Source organism: Globicephala melas, chromosome 3 (assembly GCF_963455315.2).
Source record: "Globicephala melas chromosome 3, mGloMel1.2, whole genome shotgun sequence".
Classification (NCBI taxonomy): domain Eukaryota; kingdom Metazoa; phylum Chordata; class Mammalia; order Artiodactyla; family Delphinidae; genus Globicephala; species Globicephala melas.
The window spans coordinates 42634281-42653940 of NC_083316.1; the positions used below are offsets into that span (position 1 = coordinate 42634281).

General features: G+C 35.6%; 1 protein-coding gene across 6 annotated transcripts in view; it reads right to left on the reverse strand.

Annotated features, from left to right (window-relative positions):
• Positions 1-342: 342 nt before the first annotated feature.
• The window catches only part of SLC38A9 (solute carrier family 38 member 9), a 110811-nt gene continuing 91493 nt past the window's right edge, over positions 343-19660 (reverse strand). For 5 of the 6 annotated variants that reach the window (XM_030843360.2, XM_060295779.2, XM_060295780.2 and 2 more), the window contains 4 exons: positions 15053-15166; positions 13316-13464; positions 9273-9362; positions 343-8068 (listed from right to left, as the gene is read on the reverse strand). In XM_030843360.2, the coding sequence (XP_030699220.1) occupies positions 7903-8068; positions 9273-9362; positions 13316-13464; positions 15053-15166 (519 nt within the window). In that variant the 3' untranslated portion in view covers positions 343-7902. The remainder of the gene's footprint in view (positions 8069-9272; positions 9363-13315; positions 13465-15052; positions 15167-19660) is intronic. The other variant, XR_009563379.2, reaches the window with a different exon arrangement.

A 19660-nucleotide genomic window follows, 5' to 3' on the forward strand; every position in this document is an offset into this window, starting at 1 on the left:
CAGACCCCAACCTGCAGACCACAGAATTGTTTCAAAGTTTATAATGTAGACTAAATAAATAGGTCTAAAAGGTGTGTGTGTGTGAGTGTGTGTGTGCAGGGGGTGGGGGGGCGCTTGTTTAAATGTTTGTAGATACTTTAAGAATATATTCAAAGCTACGTATAAGCGGTATAGGAGTTATAGTAGCTTTTGGTCATTATTTTTATAAATCAATAAATACTAAAAACAGAAGTACTACAGTGTGAGGGTCCAAAGGATTTTGTTATATCATCAAAAGCGATCCTTATAGTTAAAGTCATGAGAAGTCAGTGAAAGATATTTTCTTTTTTAAGAAAACAAAATTTTATTGCTTTTTTCATAAAACATGACACATTTAAAAACTTTAGAAAATACAGATAAACAAATGAGAAAAGAAATACCCAATAGTCCTAATACCCAGAGATGCCCAATATTCATATTTGTTATATAAACTTCCAATATATACATATATATACACAAATATTTTAAATTCTTTACTTATATTTATAAACATCTTTTTGACACTTATTACATACAGGCATCTGCATCAACATTTTAAATAGCTAAACAGTATTCTATTGATGGGTATTCTATAATTTATCTCCTATTGTTGGACATTTAGGTTGTTCCTAATTTTTCCATTACAAATAGTAAAGAGATAAATATCTCTTTGTGTTTATATATCCACACCTTCCAATTAGGACACACATCTGGAAGTGAGTCAAAGTATATGAGCATTTTGAGGCTTTGATGCATGTTGTCAAATTACCTTCAGAAAGTTTACACCCACTTTTACACCAACCACTTGTGTATGAGTGTTCATTCCCATACCTTTGTCAGTGTATAATAATAATAACAGTTACTATTATTTTAGTATTCGACAAGTAGAAAGCATTTTAAATTACTTTTCTACTGAGGTTGAACTTTTTAAAAAACTGCTTCAAGGGATAATTTACACTTCATAAAATTCAATGTAAGTGTACAATTCAATGATTTTAGTAATTATATAGTTGTGCAACTATTACCACAACCCACTTTTAGAACATTTCTATCACCCTAGAAAATCTCCTCCACATGGCCATATACAGTGAGTCCCTGCTCCCACCCCCAGACACAGGCAACTATTTCGCTTTCTGTTCCTATAAATTTGCCCTTTCTAGACATTTCATATAAATGGAACCGTTAGTCTTTTGCATGTAGCTTCCTTCACTTTCATGTTTTTGAGGTTTATTCGTTAGCACAGATCAGTATTTCGACTCTGAACTTTTTAAATCTCCATGTTAACTTGCAGTTGTTCCTCTGAGAGCTGTCTGTTACAAAGGCCCTTGCCCATTTTTCTATTGGGGCACTGAAGGATTTTACAGAGGAGGGATATAATCAGGTTCATGTTACATTAAGAGAATTCTAGCAGCACTGGGAAGGATAACTCTATATTTGTATTTCCAATTCTAGGACAATCATCAATACGTTTACTGCATTGAATTATGCTTTATCTACCTACAATAAAGAACTATAATATAAGCTACAAAGAACTATAAAATTATAAAAGGTATAATTATTTGAATAGTTTCCTCTCCTTAAGGAGTGTCATAAAGTTCTAATTTAGTCTCTAAAAAAAGAGACAATTATGCAGTTGATTTTACTTTACTGTAGTGAAAACAGGTCCCTTCTGGGACAAAGTGAAGTATGAATAAATAAATGTTACCTTATTCTAATGTTGCTCTTGGTGGCTTGTTTTCTGCATCAAGAGCCCTTAAAATGTTCCTCATCTCTAAGGTTCATTGAATAGGTATTTGACAAACAGTATCTTTGAACTCTATTATTTCTGTAAAGTTAAAAGGAGACCCCCCTGCTGCAAAACCCATTCCCAAGTAAAACCTCTCTAAAAAAGAAAAATGTCCTATTGTGATCCCATATTAACCATTACTGAATTTGTATCCCATGCTATTTTGCTAAATCCAATTAGACTCTTTGAGAAGTAAAGGCTCAGATCTAGTAAAAGTTGCAGTTCTTAAAGGTAGCGGAGGCACTCAAAGCTTGACATATTCGAGTGCTGAAACTTTTCTTCATTACACCTCCTTCAGTCTAAGTCCCGTCCCCAGAGCTGTGTGGATGATTTACCTTAAAGCTAAAAAACGTTAAAGCAAGGGATCCTCACTTGTATGGGGTTCTTCCTAATTTTGTATGTTTTTCCTTAAGAGGGAAGAACAAATTATATAACTTCAGGCCCCACTAAACTTGGACCTGCCCTGTAACAAATGACCTCTATCCCCCATCCCAAAGGTTCTTTGTAAGTTGGTCCTTTACTTCATGGCTTGAGTCTAGATAAATTTCTACAAGCCGCCTTTTAATACAGACATCCTTTTAGAAAGCTTGTCATGCAGATAATAAAGTAACAACATAAATGATTCACCTAGAGTCTCATCACTTCAACAGGTAACCCACATTTATTCTTCTGTGGTCCCTTTCAGTTTTTGTCCACATGTCTACATAACTTTGTGTGATTATAATTAAAGTTGTTTTATCTTGGAAAATGACCAGCTGCCCGAGTTCAGAGGGTGGGCAAGGATGCTGCCAGGGCCACATCCACCTTGTTCACCACTGGATGCTCTGTGCTTAGCACAGAGTCTGGCATCCGGTTAGTACTTAAATATTGGCCGAATTGGCCGAGAGACTAATTCTGAACCTGAATGGCCCAATTTTTTTTTTTTGGGGGGGGGGGGTATTGAACTCCAAGTAGAAACGAAAAACCCTTAAAAAGTAGCAATTATTGTTTTCCATTAAAGTGGAATCCTGCCTCATTAATTGATTGATTAAACAAGTGTATATTAAGTGTCTGTTAAAACCAAACACAGTTGGATTACTTGAGATATCAAGAGAGACCCAAAGGAGGAAAAATTTGCAGAGTGTGCTCTTTCTAATCCCTATCCCAGCCCTGAACTTTATGGCCTGAGATGAATAAGGAGAATGGAGGAATTTTTAATCTTTTAAAAAGACACAGCCTTATTTTATCTTTGCAGAAGAGTTGACAAAAATATTTTAAAAAATGGCATTGGGGAAAAAAAGGAATTTTACTTAAGGCAGGCAGAAGATTAGAGCTCTCTATTGCCTTAAATGGCTCTGTAAGATTATGACACTAAGCTCTTTGCCAGAAACTGGGCTACACTTATCTGAAGTGCCACATTCATTCTGAAATGCTCTTAGAGGGAGAAGTCACACAGTATTATTGTCCAAAAGGGATGATCATTTTAGGTTTTGGTTAACATACAAAGCATATACCTTTTTTTTTTTTTTTTAGGATCTAGAACATGAGGGAGGGCATGTGAGACATGCATCGGTCACTTGAGTGACCTCATGTGACACATGCAGAGTCACTTGAGAAGTCTGACCCTGCAAAAGATTGTCTCCTTCTACCCTGGGGTCAGTGCTACTAGGCAATGGCATCTCCTGGCAAAGTTCAATTAAACAAAATCCCAGACTCGTTTTTCTTCAAAATAATTTTGATTTAATTTCTTCTTTTATATAAAAAGACAACAAATTACATTTCAGAGAACAGTGTTTAGGTTATGAGGTTCCCGTCAGAGCTCTTTTGCAAAACATGTTTACATAATCTGAAGTGAAGTCGGCAGTCGACTGTGAAACTGGGGCCAGCCAGGCTGCCTTGTGCGCGTTCCATTTTGGACAACAAACTAATATAACATTCTATTGTTTAGGTGTCAGCTAGATTTGGATTTTCTTTTGGACGTTTGAATTGGGATGAGAAAACAAACCACCACCACATCACCATGACCAGATTTTAAAAAGCAACAGGTCAGTGCTTTGTAAAGAAAACAAGCAGCATCAATATTTTCTGCTCTAATCAATGAGCCCAAACATTTGACGTTTTGAATACAGATAAATAAGTCAAATTTTTGGAGAGAAAATCTTATAGAATCTTTCTGTTTGTACTGCCCAATGTGTTACTGATTATTTCCCCTACTGACCAATTGTATTTTGCGGTCCAAGATTCACAGAAGTGAATCTTGCAGTGTTAAAATGCAAAGAGAACAATAAACAGTATACAGAAGCAGTTAAATACTTCTTATAAAACTTATCTTAGAGAAAATTTGCCAAAGTAAAAGCAATTACACTTTAGAAGATCCCACTTGATGGCGAATGTATCAAACACCTAAAATTTTGGACAGTTATTAGGAGAAGGCTGAAAATGTGTCCTTGCAGCTTTACCACTCAGCTTCGTTTACCTGCCCTCCCTGAGGAGCCTGACTGGAAGGGATCTGTTTCTCTTTGTCTGAAAGTGCCTTGCATTATAGTTAACTGTAGGCGTAGTTTACTGGACCACAAGTTCCTTTAGGATATGAGTGATGTCTTATACATATTTGCCTTCTCCAAAGTACCGAACATGGCAGTGCTGGGGCTCAGGACAGGCTGCCCCAAGATATGTCACAGTGGCATAGTGATTATTTTGAATTAAAGTTACTTGAGAAACAGCTGGTGGAAACAAAAGATATAAAAAACACTCTGACTTCCCCCTTCCCCATGAAAGCAAGAAATAAATCTCCCAGGTGAAGGTATCCTCCCTATACCAGGAGGCTACAAAGCGTCCTTATCACCCGAGTTAGGGAACTCAAGGCTTAAAAAGCTATACTATAAACAAATGTTGTTACTTCTTCATCAGTTTGCTCCCTAGCATAACTTAAATCTTCATAAATCTTTCTTTGTCTAAAAATGATATATGAACAACTTGCTTTGGTCACTTCGGGGGTCCCATTTCTATGAGAATTCTACACATGCAAATTAAATTGTTTTGTTTTGCTTCTTTCTCCCGTTAATATGTCTTGGGTCAATTTAATTATTAGACCAGCCAAAAGAACTCAAGAGGGATGGGGGGAAATTTCCCCCTCCCTGATCGTAGTTATTCAATTATTTATGGAAATGAGTAAGTCAAAATACAGATAAAAAAATTCTCCTAATGAACTCCAAGTAGAAACCAAAAACTCTTCTGCTTCTGCATTTAGTGGCTGTATTGTATTTGCAAAATATATTTAGCGTAAATGAAGTGAATATTTCCCTCTAATACAGTCCCTTTTTGTGGGTAAATTTATTCTTTATTCCAATACATTTTTGGGGTGTGATGATGAAACTGATTTTGGATGGTCACCCGTAGGTGTCAAATGTCAAAGCATATTTCTTTTCCCTTTCTGGCACAGTATTAGTATACCACATATTCATCCAGAGCCTTTCCAAGGAAGAGCTCTCTAAACAAGCTATTTTAAATTTTATAACGTCCTCAGTTATGTGTTAAATAAGCTAAATTCAAAGAAACTATAAGATTAACCACTTCGGAGCAAGAAGTGAAAGAAATTTAATCAGAAAATTCAAAGAGATGACAGCAAAGAAAGTCTAAAATTAATTGTAATATGATCAGAATGAGATCTCATCTCATCATTCTAATTTGTGAGCCAGGACACACGTACACAAAGAGTTTTCCGACCAAGCTAATTAATAGGCCAAAGGAGCTGGTTTTGTGAAGAAAAACCTAAGGAGGCAAAGTCATTCAGTATAAGTCTAACATAGGATTTTGGAAATTCTAAATCAGCAAGTCTCTTAAAGAAAACAAAAAGCAAATATCGGGCTTCCCTGGTGGTGCAGTGGTTGGGAGTCCACCTGCCAATGCAGGGGACACGGGTTCGTGCCCCGGTCCGGGAGGATCCCACATGCCGCGGAGTGGCTGGGCCCGTGAGCCATGGCCGCTGAGCCTGCGCTCCGCAATGGGAGAGGCCACAACAGTGAGAGGCCCGCATAACGCAAAAAAAAAGAGCAAATATCACGTTGCTTTTCAGTTTAATCAATAATGCATTCATTTTCATATTCACTTTGATTATTAAATGCACAAAAATATATCAAATCACTTTTCTGTGTGTTAAAACATTCAAGTATATCATTGAAAAAAGGCAATGCAACTTTGTCTCTGAAGTTTTTAAAGACAAGGGAGGCAACTAGAGATAAACAAGGATTAAGCCTGGAAGATCTCTCAAGGTCTGGCTTTTGATTCCTATGTCTCTAACTGAACAAAACCCTCAAGTCATAAAAGCACAGAGATACATTTTCTCCACGCCTTATATTCCTGTTCTAAGAGAGGTTAGCACCGGGATCCAGACACATAACGCAGCATTTTCTAATTACCTAATTTCTACCAGCAGTTTCTGCTAACAACAACAAACAACTTCAGAGAGACTGTCTCCCTCAATAAACGTAACTAAGTTCAAGTGCATATTAAGGTTTGTAGAGATGAAATGACATAACTTGAAGATTGATTTTAAAATGTTTCAGTGGAAAAGAAAAAAAGGGGGATAGGTGAGCAATGTGGCAAAGTCTTATAATTACTAAATGTAGGGGATGGGTATGGGGGGATTTATCATATTATTTTTTTCTACTTTTGTGTATGCTTGAGAATTTTCATAATGAGACTTTTTAAAAAAGAGCTTTAGGCAATATAGTTCATCAGTATGGGTATGGGTCTATGGACTAGATAGAAAGCTCTGCTAAAAAGAAGAATGGCTGGTCTTGAATCTGGGGCTCTTTACCAGGTTTAAAAAACCATTTCACCTGTCTTTCTCAAAGGAAGGAAAATCACACAAATCTACACATTATCTTGGGATGTGTATTAACACAATACACTGTTTAATGTTACCATAAAATTAGAGAAATCTAACTTTTCCAGCTGAACATGGAGGCTATATTACATGAAAGACATGGATTTAGATTTTGGTTTAGCTTTTAGTTTGAAAGAAAAAGAAGAGAGTGTTAATCAAAGAATTCAGATTCCCTAATCCTTTTCTCAGATCCAAGTAGTTTTTCTTTTGGGGATTTAACCGCTACCCTGACAGTTACAGAAGTTAAGTTGAGGGGGTCTCCTTCTGGAGGTCATACTTTGAACAGAAGTCATCCTTTCCTGTGTTGAAGAAATCACTTTCACCCTCAGCAGAGAATACACTTTTAAGGAGGCCTCACTCTTTCTGGCCCCTCTCTATTCCCTTAACGCCTCATATATCCCTCTCTTCCATGCTTCCTATATTCTTCCCCACTGGTCCTGTCATCACATCCTATGCAAGCCTCAGAGGTCCAAAAAGCCAAAGAGCCCTCTGGGTCTATGAGGACAATACTTGTTCCTATGCAAAATGTGGCTTGGGGAACTGGAACTGGATTAGAAACAAAAGAGGAGTCAGATAGCAACAAATTCTCTCCTAGTTCCTTTATTTTACATAAGTTTCATGACCATGGGGCCTGTTCTGACATTGCTTTTTTTTTTTTTTCCTTCTTTCTTTTTTAAAACAGAGATTAAGGGCTCACGTAAGAATTCACTCTACTAACACTGATGTCATGGACACTTCTTTTTTAGAATGAGGTATTTGGTTTACTGTCTAAAACAGTAAAGGTTTGGGCAAACTGTAGAAATGATATAGCAAGTAATAAAATAAAAGTGAATAACTGAAACATAAAACAGAAATGGGATCTGGCAACATAGTTGCTCTGACACTCTGAGAATCATTATTGTAGCCAGAATAAACACACCCACCCTACATCTCTAAAAGCAAAACCCAGCATGATTTTTCCTAGGGGCATACATTTCTACTCAGAAAAGACAGTGAGAATGAAGAGATGAGTGAATATGAAAATGGTAAAGAGATTAAGACCACTCTTACTGCCCTTTTCCCCATTCTAACACGAATTACTTATTAATGGACCACTATTTCCCTTGGTTTCAAATTACCTTAGGAAAACATTAATAATTACAGCAACAACAGCATTTACAAGTGAGTTTATGTGGAACTGTTGTCAGAGTTCAAAACACCATGAAAGATCTGGAGAAGACAGTTGACTATTTCACATAAAAAACTGAACAATTAGGTTAGCCAGGCCCAAAATAATGATGAAAATGTGAGAGATTAACTTAGGCCATGTTAGACGCTCTTCTTGGTAGAGGGAAATTATATAGATGAGAGATGGATATATGAATACAAAGGCCAGGCCACATGCTGCTCCTGAATATCTGCAAAATAAAAGCTTTTGGGTTAATATTCATCCTGTGTTTTTCTGATTTACAATTATGGTAAATATAGTACAATTTAAATCCTCCTCAGTCTGATATTACAATAAAATTGTTTTTGATTCATTTGTTGACATAAAGCATTTGAGTTTAAAACTTATTTTACTTGCTAAGTTAATATAAAATATTATTTCCTGTTCATCTTTATAGCATCTGCTTGACAAAGAGTTTTTTATTCATCTCTCAAATTTCCCTAGTTCCTCTGTATCTCAGTGATTATGGCTACTTCCTCAGAAACATCTGGAGATAGGCTTCATACCTTTGATCTTTTATAAACTAATTATAAATTCTGAGTTGTTGAAGGACTGCTAGCATCTGCTTAAGACTGAGAGTGCCTCCTTGGCATTCAGCATAATTATCAAAGATAGTAACAAAAATACCTAAACACATGACAGAGGAACCTATACTTTCTTCTCTCCTTCCCTATACTTAGTTTTCTTGAAAACAGGTTAATGGGAACTTGTAAATCCATTATATTCAATAAGCATCAGGCTAAAAGTCTCCCCTTTTGTTTCTTGCTACTTTCTTAGGTAAGGGTCTTCCAAAAAGTGACTCAGTCCTGCTTTCTACAGGTCAAGGAAATCAGATCATTCGAAATTTCAGTTTTCCGTGAGAATCTGAGGTCACAAATATATTCCCAATCTACTCAACCTATCACAATGTATTTGGAGAAAGGATATTAAGGAAAGAGCCATCTGGGATCTAAACTCTTACTTTATGACTACAATCGACACTGAAATATGTTCTTGAGTAGAAATGGATTAAGAAAGTTAGGACATAGCCTTGACATATTAGGGACATTTGAGGTACCCCAAGAAGTTATATATTATATATTAAAAACAACTTTATTTTGGATAAAGAAAAAGGAATACAGTAGAAAATTATGAGAAAAACAAAAAAGAGAAGGGGAAAGGTACATAAGGCTAAGGGATAATGGGGCTTCTAGAGTCAGAAATAAGCAGAAATGGAAGATAATGAGCACCTTAACTGATACCAGGGAACGACATTTGAATGTTACCAGTTTTAAATACTCACAGGAATTTTATACAATTATATCAAAACAACAACTACAACAACAACAACAACAGGAAAAGCATAAAAATAAAGACCAATATATGAAGGGGCAAAGTTCCCTTACAGGCAGTACCTTATGATTCCTCCTATGTTTGGGTAGAAACAGGCCATGAGCACGCCAGCTCCCACAATAACTAGATTAAGAATCAACACGTGGAAAATGCTAAAAGTTGAGAAGAGAGTTTGGAGGAAGAAAAAATATAAAAACAGGAAAATTATAACAATTAATATGAGAATAAAATTCATTATTATCATCCTTAAAATGAGAATGTCTTAAACTTGACAATAAAATCACAGCATAAATAGAAGGCAACAATAGTACTCAATACTGGTGATGGGACAGTGATACCTGGCCCTTTTGTGCAATTATATAAATAGGTTAAATTTTGTAGGAGCAAACTGGTAGTGTGTATCAAGGTTCACATTCTTTGACACATAATTCCATTTGGGTGGAAAATCATAAGAAAATAATTGAAAAAGCTATTAACATAAAGATATTTGTGAAAAGACAGAAGCATCCTAGATATATGGCAGGGTAACAATTTACTTGATGGAATATACTAAAAACATTAAAAATAAGTAATCACTGTTACCTAGATGGTAAAAATCCATCTAGGCAACTTGAGGAAAAGTTAGTTAGATTTTTACTACACAAGAAAATCTGAAAACACTTGAAAAAATATCAGAAGGAAATACACTGAAAAGGGTGTAGTGACTGTGTTATAATTTGGGATTTGGGGTAATCTTTGTTTCTATATTTAACAAATTTTGTATGTTTTACAATATTTCTTTGTAAAGTGTTTACTTTTATAATTAGAAAAATAAATTTTATTAAGGGGTAAGACAAAATGGGCAGGTTTTTATTTTTCAGATTTAGTCATTTAAAGCTATTCAGTATTTACCATGAATAGAATATCTGCTAAATAACTTGAACTAGATGTTAACAATTCAAGGTTTGGGAATCAATTCTGGACACAAATAAACATAATGTAGATGGAATATGATGCTCAAGAAATAACTCCATTTCCCCCAAAAATGATCCTTAAAAGCCAAATTTACACATCAAAGCAACATTTTGAGCCCAAGTTATCAGAGGTTAATTAATCCTAGGTAAAAATTACAGAAAGAATTAAAAATAAGGAAAAGTATTTACACAAATAAGTGGTTAGTCATCCATCTTGATGAATTACAAAGATATTCAGGCTTCCAGATCTTACTATTTATCCAGAAACTCCAACCTTAAAATTGCTTCAGAGCTTTGAGAGAGACATTGGTTGGGCCTTTGTTATTTCTATATTGTAAAAGGAATCAACTTTGTGTATTTTCCAAAGTAGTGGTTCTCAAAGTGTAACCACGAACCCCAGGGAAGTTCCCAATTCCCTTTCAGGAAGCCCTGAGGTAAAAATTATTTTCCAATCAGACAAAACATTACTCGCTTTGCAAAAGCATTGGTGGGTAAACTGCTGCCCCCTTAGCATGGATAGAGGCAGCTTCACTTGTCTGTATTCTATACTGTATCCTTTACCGCCAAACACTCTCAAAAAAAAAAAAAAAGTTTTATTAAAAATTGTCCTTGATAAAGGAGTAAAAATTATGTTTTATTAAATCTCATACTTTGAACATACATCTTTTTAATATTCTGTATGATCAAATAGCAAGTATATAATGAAGCACATCTGCTGCATACTGAAGTAAAAAGGCTGTCTTGAGGAAAAGTACTTGTGCAACTGAGCTGGGGGACAATCCTGCCGTTTTATCCAAAGATTGCTATTTTTACTTGAAAGGCAGATAAACTATGGTTCTTCAGACTTGGGTATTTGACAGACATTTTCTTGAAAATGAATGATATGATCTTATCATTTCAAGGAAAGCAACTGGTAGTTTGTGTTGCCAATGATAACATTTGAGCTTTCGAGCAAAAACTAGAATTTTGGAGAGCTTGTATTTGCCACCATGAGAGCTCGACAGTTTTCCAATAAATATCTAAAGACTTTTGATATTAATGAATGTGGGTTTTGAAGTGTGCATAATGAAGTGTGTCAACATTTGGAAGGTCTACAGAACTCACTGAACCAATATTTTCCAAAGGATTAACCCTGATGTTATAAAATCATGCCTGGGTAAAAGATCCAAAGTGTAAGATAGACCAATGGATTTTAATGTAACTGAGTTTCAGATTCAACTAACTTTTAAAAAACTACCACTTGTCAAGGTTTGGCATAGTATCAAAGAAGAATATCCATAATGATCTGAAAAGGCTATTAAAAGTACTCCTTGTTCCAACTGGGAGGGTGTATTTTCTTCATATATTTAAACAAAAATTACACATTACAACAGAATGAATGCAGAAGAAGCTAGGAGAATCCAATGATCTACTAGCAAATCAGACATTAAATCAGTTTTTGTTTTTTTTTGTTTTTTTTTTTTTTGCGGTACGTGGGCCTCTCACTGTTGTGGCCTCTCCCGTTGTGGAGCACAGGCTCCGGATGCGCAGGCTCAGCGGCCATGGCTCACGGGCCCAGCCGCTCCACGGCATGTGGGATCTTCCCAGACCGGAGCACGAACCTGTGTCCCCTGCATTGGCAGGCGGACTCTCAACCACTGCGCCACCAGGGAAGCCCCCATTAAATCAGTTTTAATGTCATTAATCAGTTTTGAAAGGTAAAAGGAAAGTTTTTTTTGGAAATCGTTATTTTTCAAAAATGTTATTTATGTTAACAAGTAATGGTTTTATTATTGCTTTTTAAGTAAATTAATAAACATTTAAAAAATTCTGTTCTAATTTTTCATATGTTAAATATTGATGGATATAACCCACATAAGCTAAAGTTCCTGGGGGTCCTCAAATAAACCTTAAAAGTGTAAAGGGGTCCTGAAATCAAAAAGTATGCTCCAAAGTATGCAGTCTGTAGAGTACTTGTAACTGTAGGATAAATGATAATGTCTTCTTGGTGGCAGGGGAAGAAATGTAATGTGAACACAAAAGGGAATTCCAGACTTTTTACAAGAAGAAAAAACATTCTAACAGCCAACATTATGCAAAATAATGGCAGAAAACAGGAATAAGGCGTTTACCTAGAATTTTTTTCATCTATTACTTCTCCGTATTTATTTTATTTTGGTGAATGTAAATAGAGCAGGGTGTATAAACACAATAGGAATAATATTTACTGAAATCCAATAGGAGAACTGTAGCTGCTGCTATTGTCAATTCTAGAAGCCTGGTAACTCTCGATTTCTGCTTTTAAAAGCTTTTTTGTTTTTAAACCTACACATTTATAACTAATTATTTATTAAATGAGGGGAAAGACTGCATTAGTTCACTTCAAATAAACTGGTTAAGACCACTTGTTTAGCTTGTTACCGTAAATGTAATTTTTTTCAAATTTTATCCAAAAGTTTTCTTCATTTAAGATCATTTATTCCCAATAAAATAGGTCAGGACTAGGTACTTTTTACTAGAATGAATCTATAATAAAACTTAATTAAGAGTAGGAGTTAACCAGGGGTCCACAAGGAAGTTTCAGGGAAACCTGAAGCAGTATATGGAAACTTCTCTTGGATGAGGGTGACTAGCTTTGAACAGATTTTCAAAAGGACTCACAACTCCTCCATTACCAATAAGAGATTAAAAATTACGGCAATAGTTACAGAAGCAAATAAGAATTTAAACTTGTTATGTATCTCACCTTCAATCCTAAACAATGATCATTTATGTAAAAATGCATGAATGTTAAATATACAGGTAAATATCAATAACCAATAATTAAAAGAGTTGCTTCTTATTAGCCATACAGGCCCTACATACTATTAACTTCTTGGCAAAGAGTAGATTAATAGTGACTAAATCATAAGATAAATATAACTGGTATCAGAGCTAACATAAATTCACTGGAAGGAATTAACTTTAAATCATTCTGGACAAGGGAGAGGCTTCTATTTTTAAAGCTCTTCTGGGACAAGAACACCAATGATCTATCCTTGGTGTTAGGCAAGTTTTTCATTGTTCATTAGGCAAATTTTTATAGCAAAAGGATCAGTCACATTTTAAACGGACCTGTTTGCACAGTCATTTGTTGCTTGGCACATCTTGCTGGTCAAGAGAAGAGCCCTTACCTAGGATAAACATCACCGAAGATATGGCCCAACAGCTGGACACGAGCCAAGTAGCCTAGGAGTGGATATACAGTCATCATCTGGAACAGCAGGAATATCCTTGCAATGAAGGACAGGATGTCACTGCTAGGGAAGTTGTCTAAAAAATTCTAATCCAAGAAAGATAATAATGTTACAAATCAAATTCAGTATATACAAATTTATAAAATGGAATTTTTTCGCTTCGTTTGAACATGGGTGCCACTCAAATTGTGGTTTGTGGATGGGCGTCCATCCACAAACTGTTTGTTAACTATGATTCTTCAATGAGCTAAGTACAGAAATTGAAAGTTAAGTGTTTGGAAACTTAAAGACATTTGACATTAGAATAAAAATGTGGCATTTTACGAAAGTATCAGTCTGCAAATGATTTGATATTGAAACAACAACAACAAAGAAGACCTTGTCCACCACTGACAGTCTGAGAAGTACTGCTCTATAAGGTTCAAGCATAAATTTGTTTGAATAAATTTAAATAGCTAATTCAATGCTACTTCATCCTTAATAGTTCTCTTGCTTTTCCTCCTCTGAAACACTGTTACACTTTCAAAGTAAGATTATAGAATAAGGTGAGAGTGTATCTATCACCTACTATCATTATTATGTACAGTCTATCAATAAATAGAAAAGAATTTATTTCTCCTTCCTTTCATGATTCTTTTCTCCATTTTCGTTAGGCATCTAAGAAAAAAAAAGCTAATCACTCAGATTTTTTTTTCCTTGCAAATACAAATACCACAGATATTCTTATTCCCAAGGGAGTGGGCTTTATATGGGATTGTTCACATCAGGGGAATTTTCAGCAAACATTTGGCTGCCAAAGAACTTCTGGAATCAAGGAAATCAAGAGAACATTTCAAGCTATCATAACAGCAATAACTCAAACCTATTTATCTTATAAAGATGAGAACATTATTACCACTATTATGCTGAAAAAATCTTTATAATTCATCTGTAATAAATCATATTATATATTCCACTACACTATTAGAGGAATTTCTTCTGCCTAGAAAGAAAATCACCTGTGCATGCTATTTCTTGTGAGAAATTCTTCAGTTACATAAAACTAGAGATTATACTATTCCCAGGTTTATGACAGGCCAAAGCAAAGAAAATATTATTTATGGCAACCTTTTAGTAAAAGAATGTTTCTTTTATTCTTTCTGTCTCTCCCTCTGTCTTTTTAACAGTCAAATAGTCTTTCTTTGCTTTGATACTTGACACATAGTACCAAAATGGGTGTCAGACCTATTATTACGGACTGATGAACTAAGACACCAGTTTATTCAAGACATTTCCAGATCTGGACTTTGGAAAATAAGGGAATTGAATATAGTCTCTGTGGAGGGTTTATAAATTCAAGACTACTACTAGTACAGTTCTCCACACACCCAAAAATACTATGCATATAATAGGAATCATTTATTTGAGTACCATAAGGTGCCAGCATGCAGTAGGACTTCTCAGAGAGTCCATCTAAAAATCTATGGAGTATCTATTATAATATTTAATGGAAGAGGAAACCGAAGCTCACAAGGGAGGGGTAAGGTGCTTAAATTCCCACATGCACGGTAAATAGTAGAGATTGTATTCAAACTCAGGCCTGTCTGGTATTATATTTTGCTACTGTATCACACTGCTTGCTCTGCAGATATGAAGGTGTAAACAATCACACAGAGAGGGTACACAGTGCCTTACCTGCTCTATACAATCTTTGGATAATGGTGGTGAAGGAAATGAAGCAAAAACCAGGACTCCAATATAGAAATAAGTTAATGTCACCAGTATATAAGCAATGGACAAGTCCCTCACCTGTAAAGAAAGAAAAAAATTTCCACAATGTTGAATAAATTTTTAGTAAGTAAGTGTGCCTGAATAGGCTAAATAATAAGACTGACAAATAAATATAAGATTTATCTTTTTGCTCTGTGTGCCTGTGTATACCTCCTGGGTATCCAGTTTGCTCAGAGAAAGTAGTTAAAACAAGATCCACATACTTTACAATTAGTCTGACAACTTTTTAAAAGCTATTCTGGAGTATGTAGACTAAGCTACCTGTTGGCAGACTTAGAAAGTTAACATAAATGGTGATTTAACATGATTGAAATTCTGACTTAATTTCAAAATGTAGTTCATTTACCAAAATATAAAATATTTAACTAAAATAATAAAGCTAAGGGACAACAAGAAATCAAGAATAGGTTACTTTCTGTATGATTTATGGAATTAAAAATTTTTTTTTCTTCTAGTGAATTAACTTGTTAATTCATCAAAGCATGCCTAGACCAAAAGAGACTGGTATATATTAAAATATATTTAATAAAGGAAAGCTAACGCAGACAATAAGCAGGTATTAAAGACAAGCTTAATAAACCTAAACAGTAAACAAAAGGAAATCAAAAGGCAGCTGTTCAAACAGCTGCACAATCTTATGATTGGAACCAGTAGACAAATGGAGAACATTAAATAAATTGGATTGCTTTCTTCCACTGCTGTTCCCACCCTCCCAACCATCCCCATGCAAAGTAAAAAGCTCCAAGATATTTAATGAAGCCAGCTGTCAGATCCAAACAGAACAGATCCCACAGCTTATAAATCTGGTCTCCATCACCACTAAAGTTATGGCCAAATAATTCAGCACAACTAAATTATGGCTATAAGCCTATTCAGTTTTCATTTTAAACACACATTACTTTGAAAGCTAAGAAAACAGGTAAGAAAAAAAATTATATATAATTTTGCTTTAGTTTGATTCCACAGTAAGAAAACTGGACATTTGGTATTAGAGAACATTTCTGATTTTTGGGAAAACGTTCCTCCTTAAATGGGCTAAAGCAATAGTACAGAGTTATAAACTTAAATGTTGATAAATTCACTTAAAAAGCAAGTAACAAAATATGAGAAATCCAAAGTTAGGTCTAAGTTGACAATCAGCTTGAAAACAAAACAGGGATTTCAAACCCTAAATTAGACAGTGGATAGGCTATGGAACTACAGGAACCTGGATTATGGAGATTGCTTCCAGCCTTTTCAGAGTTTCTAATTGTGAAGGAGAGGCTGACCAAACCTCCAGGGAAGTTCCAAAGTCTTTCCTCTAGTTCTTGAAGCTCTAGGGCCCATCTCAGGCTAGACTTCAGTCACCCCTTGGGTTGCCTGATGGTCTTGTGTAGTATTAACAGAAATGAACCAGGCAACTCTTATTTTCATATCAAAGGGTAGTAGTCTCCCATTATGACACTTGAAAGTCATTCTACCCTCAACCTACTCAATGTCACTCAAGAACAAAGAAGTTTTGCAGAACGCAAAACCTTGGAAGGCCAAGAAGGCTGCGTCAGAGAGAGCTATATATAAAAAAGGACAGCTACCATTTCATGGAGTATTTAGCCAGTATACCACATGATCAACACATTATTTTGGGCAGGTTTCCTGCAAAGATGTGTATCTTAGCAAACTTTGGGGAAAATCTGATGAAGATAAAAAGGCAAAGATGCAAGGCCTTCCTGATAAGATAGTTTCCCCCTTCTGCTTCCCTGTTCTTATAGTACTGTACACATATCTGAAATGTAGCATCTACTACCCTATATTGTAACTGTCATGAATTTTTATTATAAAAGAATCTATATATATGATATGAGGATATCAACTGGAAAGAAAATGTCCTTTGACACCCAAAAAGTAGTCAAGGTTAATAGTTCTTCTATCATGTTGGTATTTTAATTTTTCCGTATCTAAGTTGGTCCACACTACTAGACTATGAGACCCCTGAGGACAAGGACTGTGTCTTCTTCATCTTTGTATCCCCAATCCCCAGGACAATACCTGGCACATAGTAGGAACTCAGTAAATGTAGGTAAAAATAATCATGCTGTCTACAATTATTAAGTGCTTCTAGGTACTAGGCTCTGTGCAAAGCACAGTACATATATTATCTCACTTAATGTAGGTACAATCCTTTTCTTCATTTTATAGATAAGTAAACTAGTGCAGCTAGGTTATTTTCTCTGTTTTTTTTTTTTGGTAGCGTTGGGTCTTCATTGCTGCACGCGGGCTTTCTCTAGTTGAGGTGAGCAGGGGCTACTCTTCACTGCGGTGCGTGGGCTTCTCACTGCGGTGGCTTCTCTTGTTGTGGAGCATGGGCACCAGTAGTTGTGGCGCACACGTGGGATCCTCCTGGACCAGGGCTCGAACCCGTGTCCCCTGCATTGGCAGGCGGATTCTTAACCAGTGCGCCACCAAGGAAGTCCCTACAACATTTTTCATGGTTACACAGTGAACAGTTGGTGAAGTCAATATTCAAACCAAAGACTTTCTGGCTCCAAATTGCATGCCCTTAGCTACTACAATGGAGAGCTAACCAGTTTCTAATACATTTGTGTCACAGTTAATAAACAATTCTAAAGAAAACGGTGAAAGAGAGGTAACAAGTTTTGAGTAACAAACGATACAATAAAGCACACATATAGATGCAAGAGAAATAACTATAATCAGAAAAGTTCTATTTCACAGTAGCATAAATGTACATTCAGTAGAACTAGGTCAAGAGTTACACATCTGGGGACTTCCCTGGTGGCGCAGTGGTTAAGAATCCGCCTGCCAATGCAGGGGACATGGGTTCGAGCCCTGGTCTGGGAAGGTCCCACATGCCACAGAGCAACTAAGCCCGTGCGCCACAACTATTGAGCCTGCGCTCCAGAGCCGGTGCTCCGCAACGAGAGAAGCCACCACAATGAGAAGCCTGTGCACTGCAACGAAGAGTATCTCCTGCTCACCACAACTAGAGAAAGCCCACGCATAGCAACGAAGACCAACACAGCCAAAAATAAACAAATAAATAAATTTATATATTAAAAAAGAGGTACATATCCGTTTTCATCTGAAAATACTTTAATGAACAGAAATGATATTTTAATATAAAAAGCAGCTGAGGTTTAGCACAATCCTGGGAAACCTGCCACCTATGAAGAGCATGCACACATGTGGGCTTTGCTATTCTCTGGCTTGAACACAAGCCATCACTATTCTAGGCCTGGAGATACGGCCTCTTAAAAGCCTGTTTAATGGAAAATGGTAGAAAAAAACCATCTTTTAGAAAATGAGGCTCAAAGTAAAAAAATATTCAAAAAACAGGCACAAGTGACCATATGAACTGGTAATGTGTCAAGAATCCTACACATTAATAAGGTAACTTATTCTGCCTCGCAAATAAGCAGTGGCTAGCAGGGCTGGCACTAGAGAACTAATGACAGGAAGAATGACAACTGGGACACAAGTGGGTCTGGGAGCACATTCTGTTTCTCAAATACGTTTTATAATCTATCTGTTCCACGTACTGTTCATAGTGAAAATACTATCCAGTGGAGCATTTACTAAGAAAATGACAGACCTACCGCAAACATTTACATAAAAACTTCTGCTGATGTATATAGTTGAGTAAACGACACAGATTCATAAGAAGCAAGAAGTGAATAATAAATTAAGATATAAGGCATCTCAAATAGTTTTTAAAGAAGTAAGCAGGGCATAAAACTAAACAAAGATAGGCAAAACAAAACAAAAAAGCACAATATAGGTTCTGATTCAAACATGATGAGGAAATTCAAACAAGATGAGGAAATACCATATCCAGGATGGTTATAAAGAATACATATTCTGATGATAAGAAATGAGTTGGATGATCTTCAACTCTACAGCTTTTTTTTTGGTAAGGTATACCTTACTAAAAATAGAAATTATATCTCATTTAGTTATACATATAAAAAATTACGTTTGGTGAAAGAAAACCCATGAAATTAAGTCAAATTTGGAAAACCTGGAAGATCTGAGCACTACACCTGTGTAGGAGCCTCACTGTTCTCCTTCACAAATGTCTTTAGATCCATGTCCAACTACAGCTTATATAGAAGAGAATGAGGCCTTTTTATTCTTATATCTTTTCTATTTTCAAGCTTTTTTTTTTTTTTTTACTGATCTGTGAGTGACTAACTCAACATCAACATTAAGAATTCAGAGTTCCTGACAAGCTTCATATTTTCTGACTTAAATCTCAAGAAAATATTGTATCATGATATTAACAAAACATCTGTGAGTCAAATTACTTACTGACACCTGATTAAAAGTACAATCATTAAATAAATCAAATGACAAAGTTTTTCTCAGAATATAGTACCATTTAGTTTAGCTTAATTTATGCAATATATAAGTATAGTCAAAAGGAGAGTGTTCTATATTTACAAGTATTTAAACTGCTTAGAATTTTGCTGGCACACAGTGCTTCATAAATATTAGCTTTATCATTAGTAATTATTA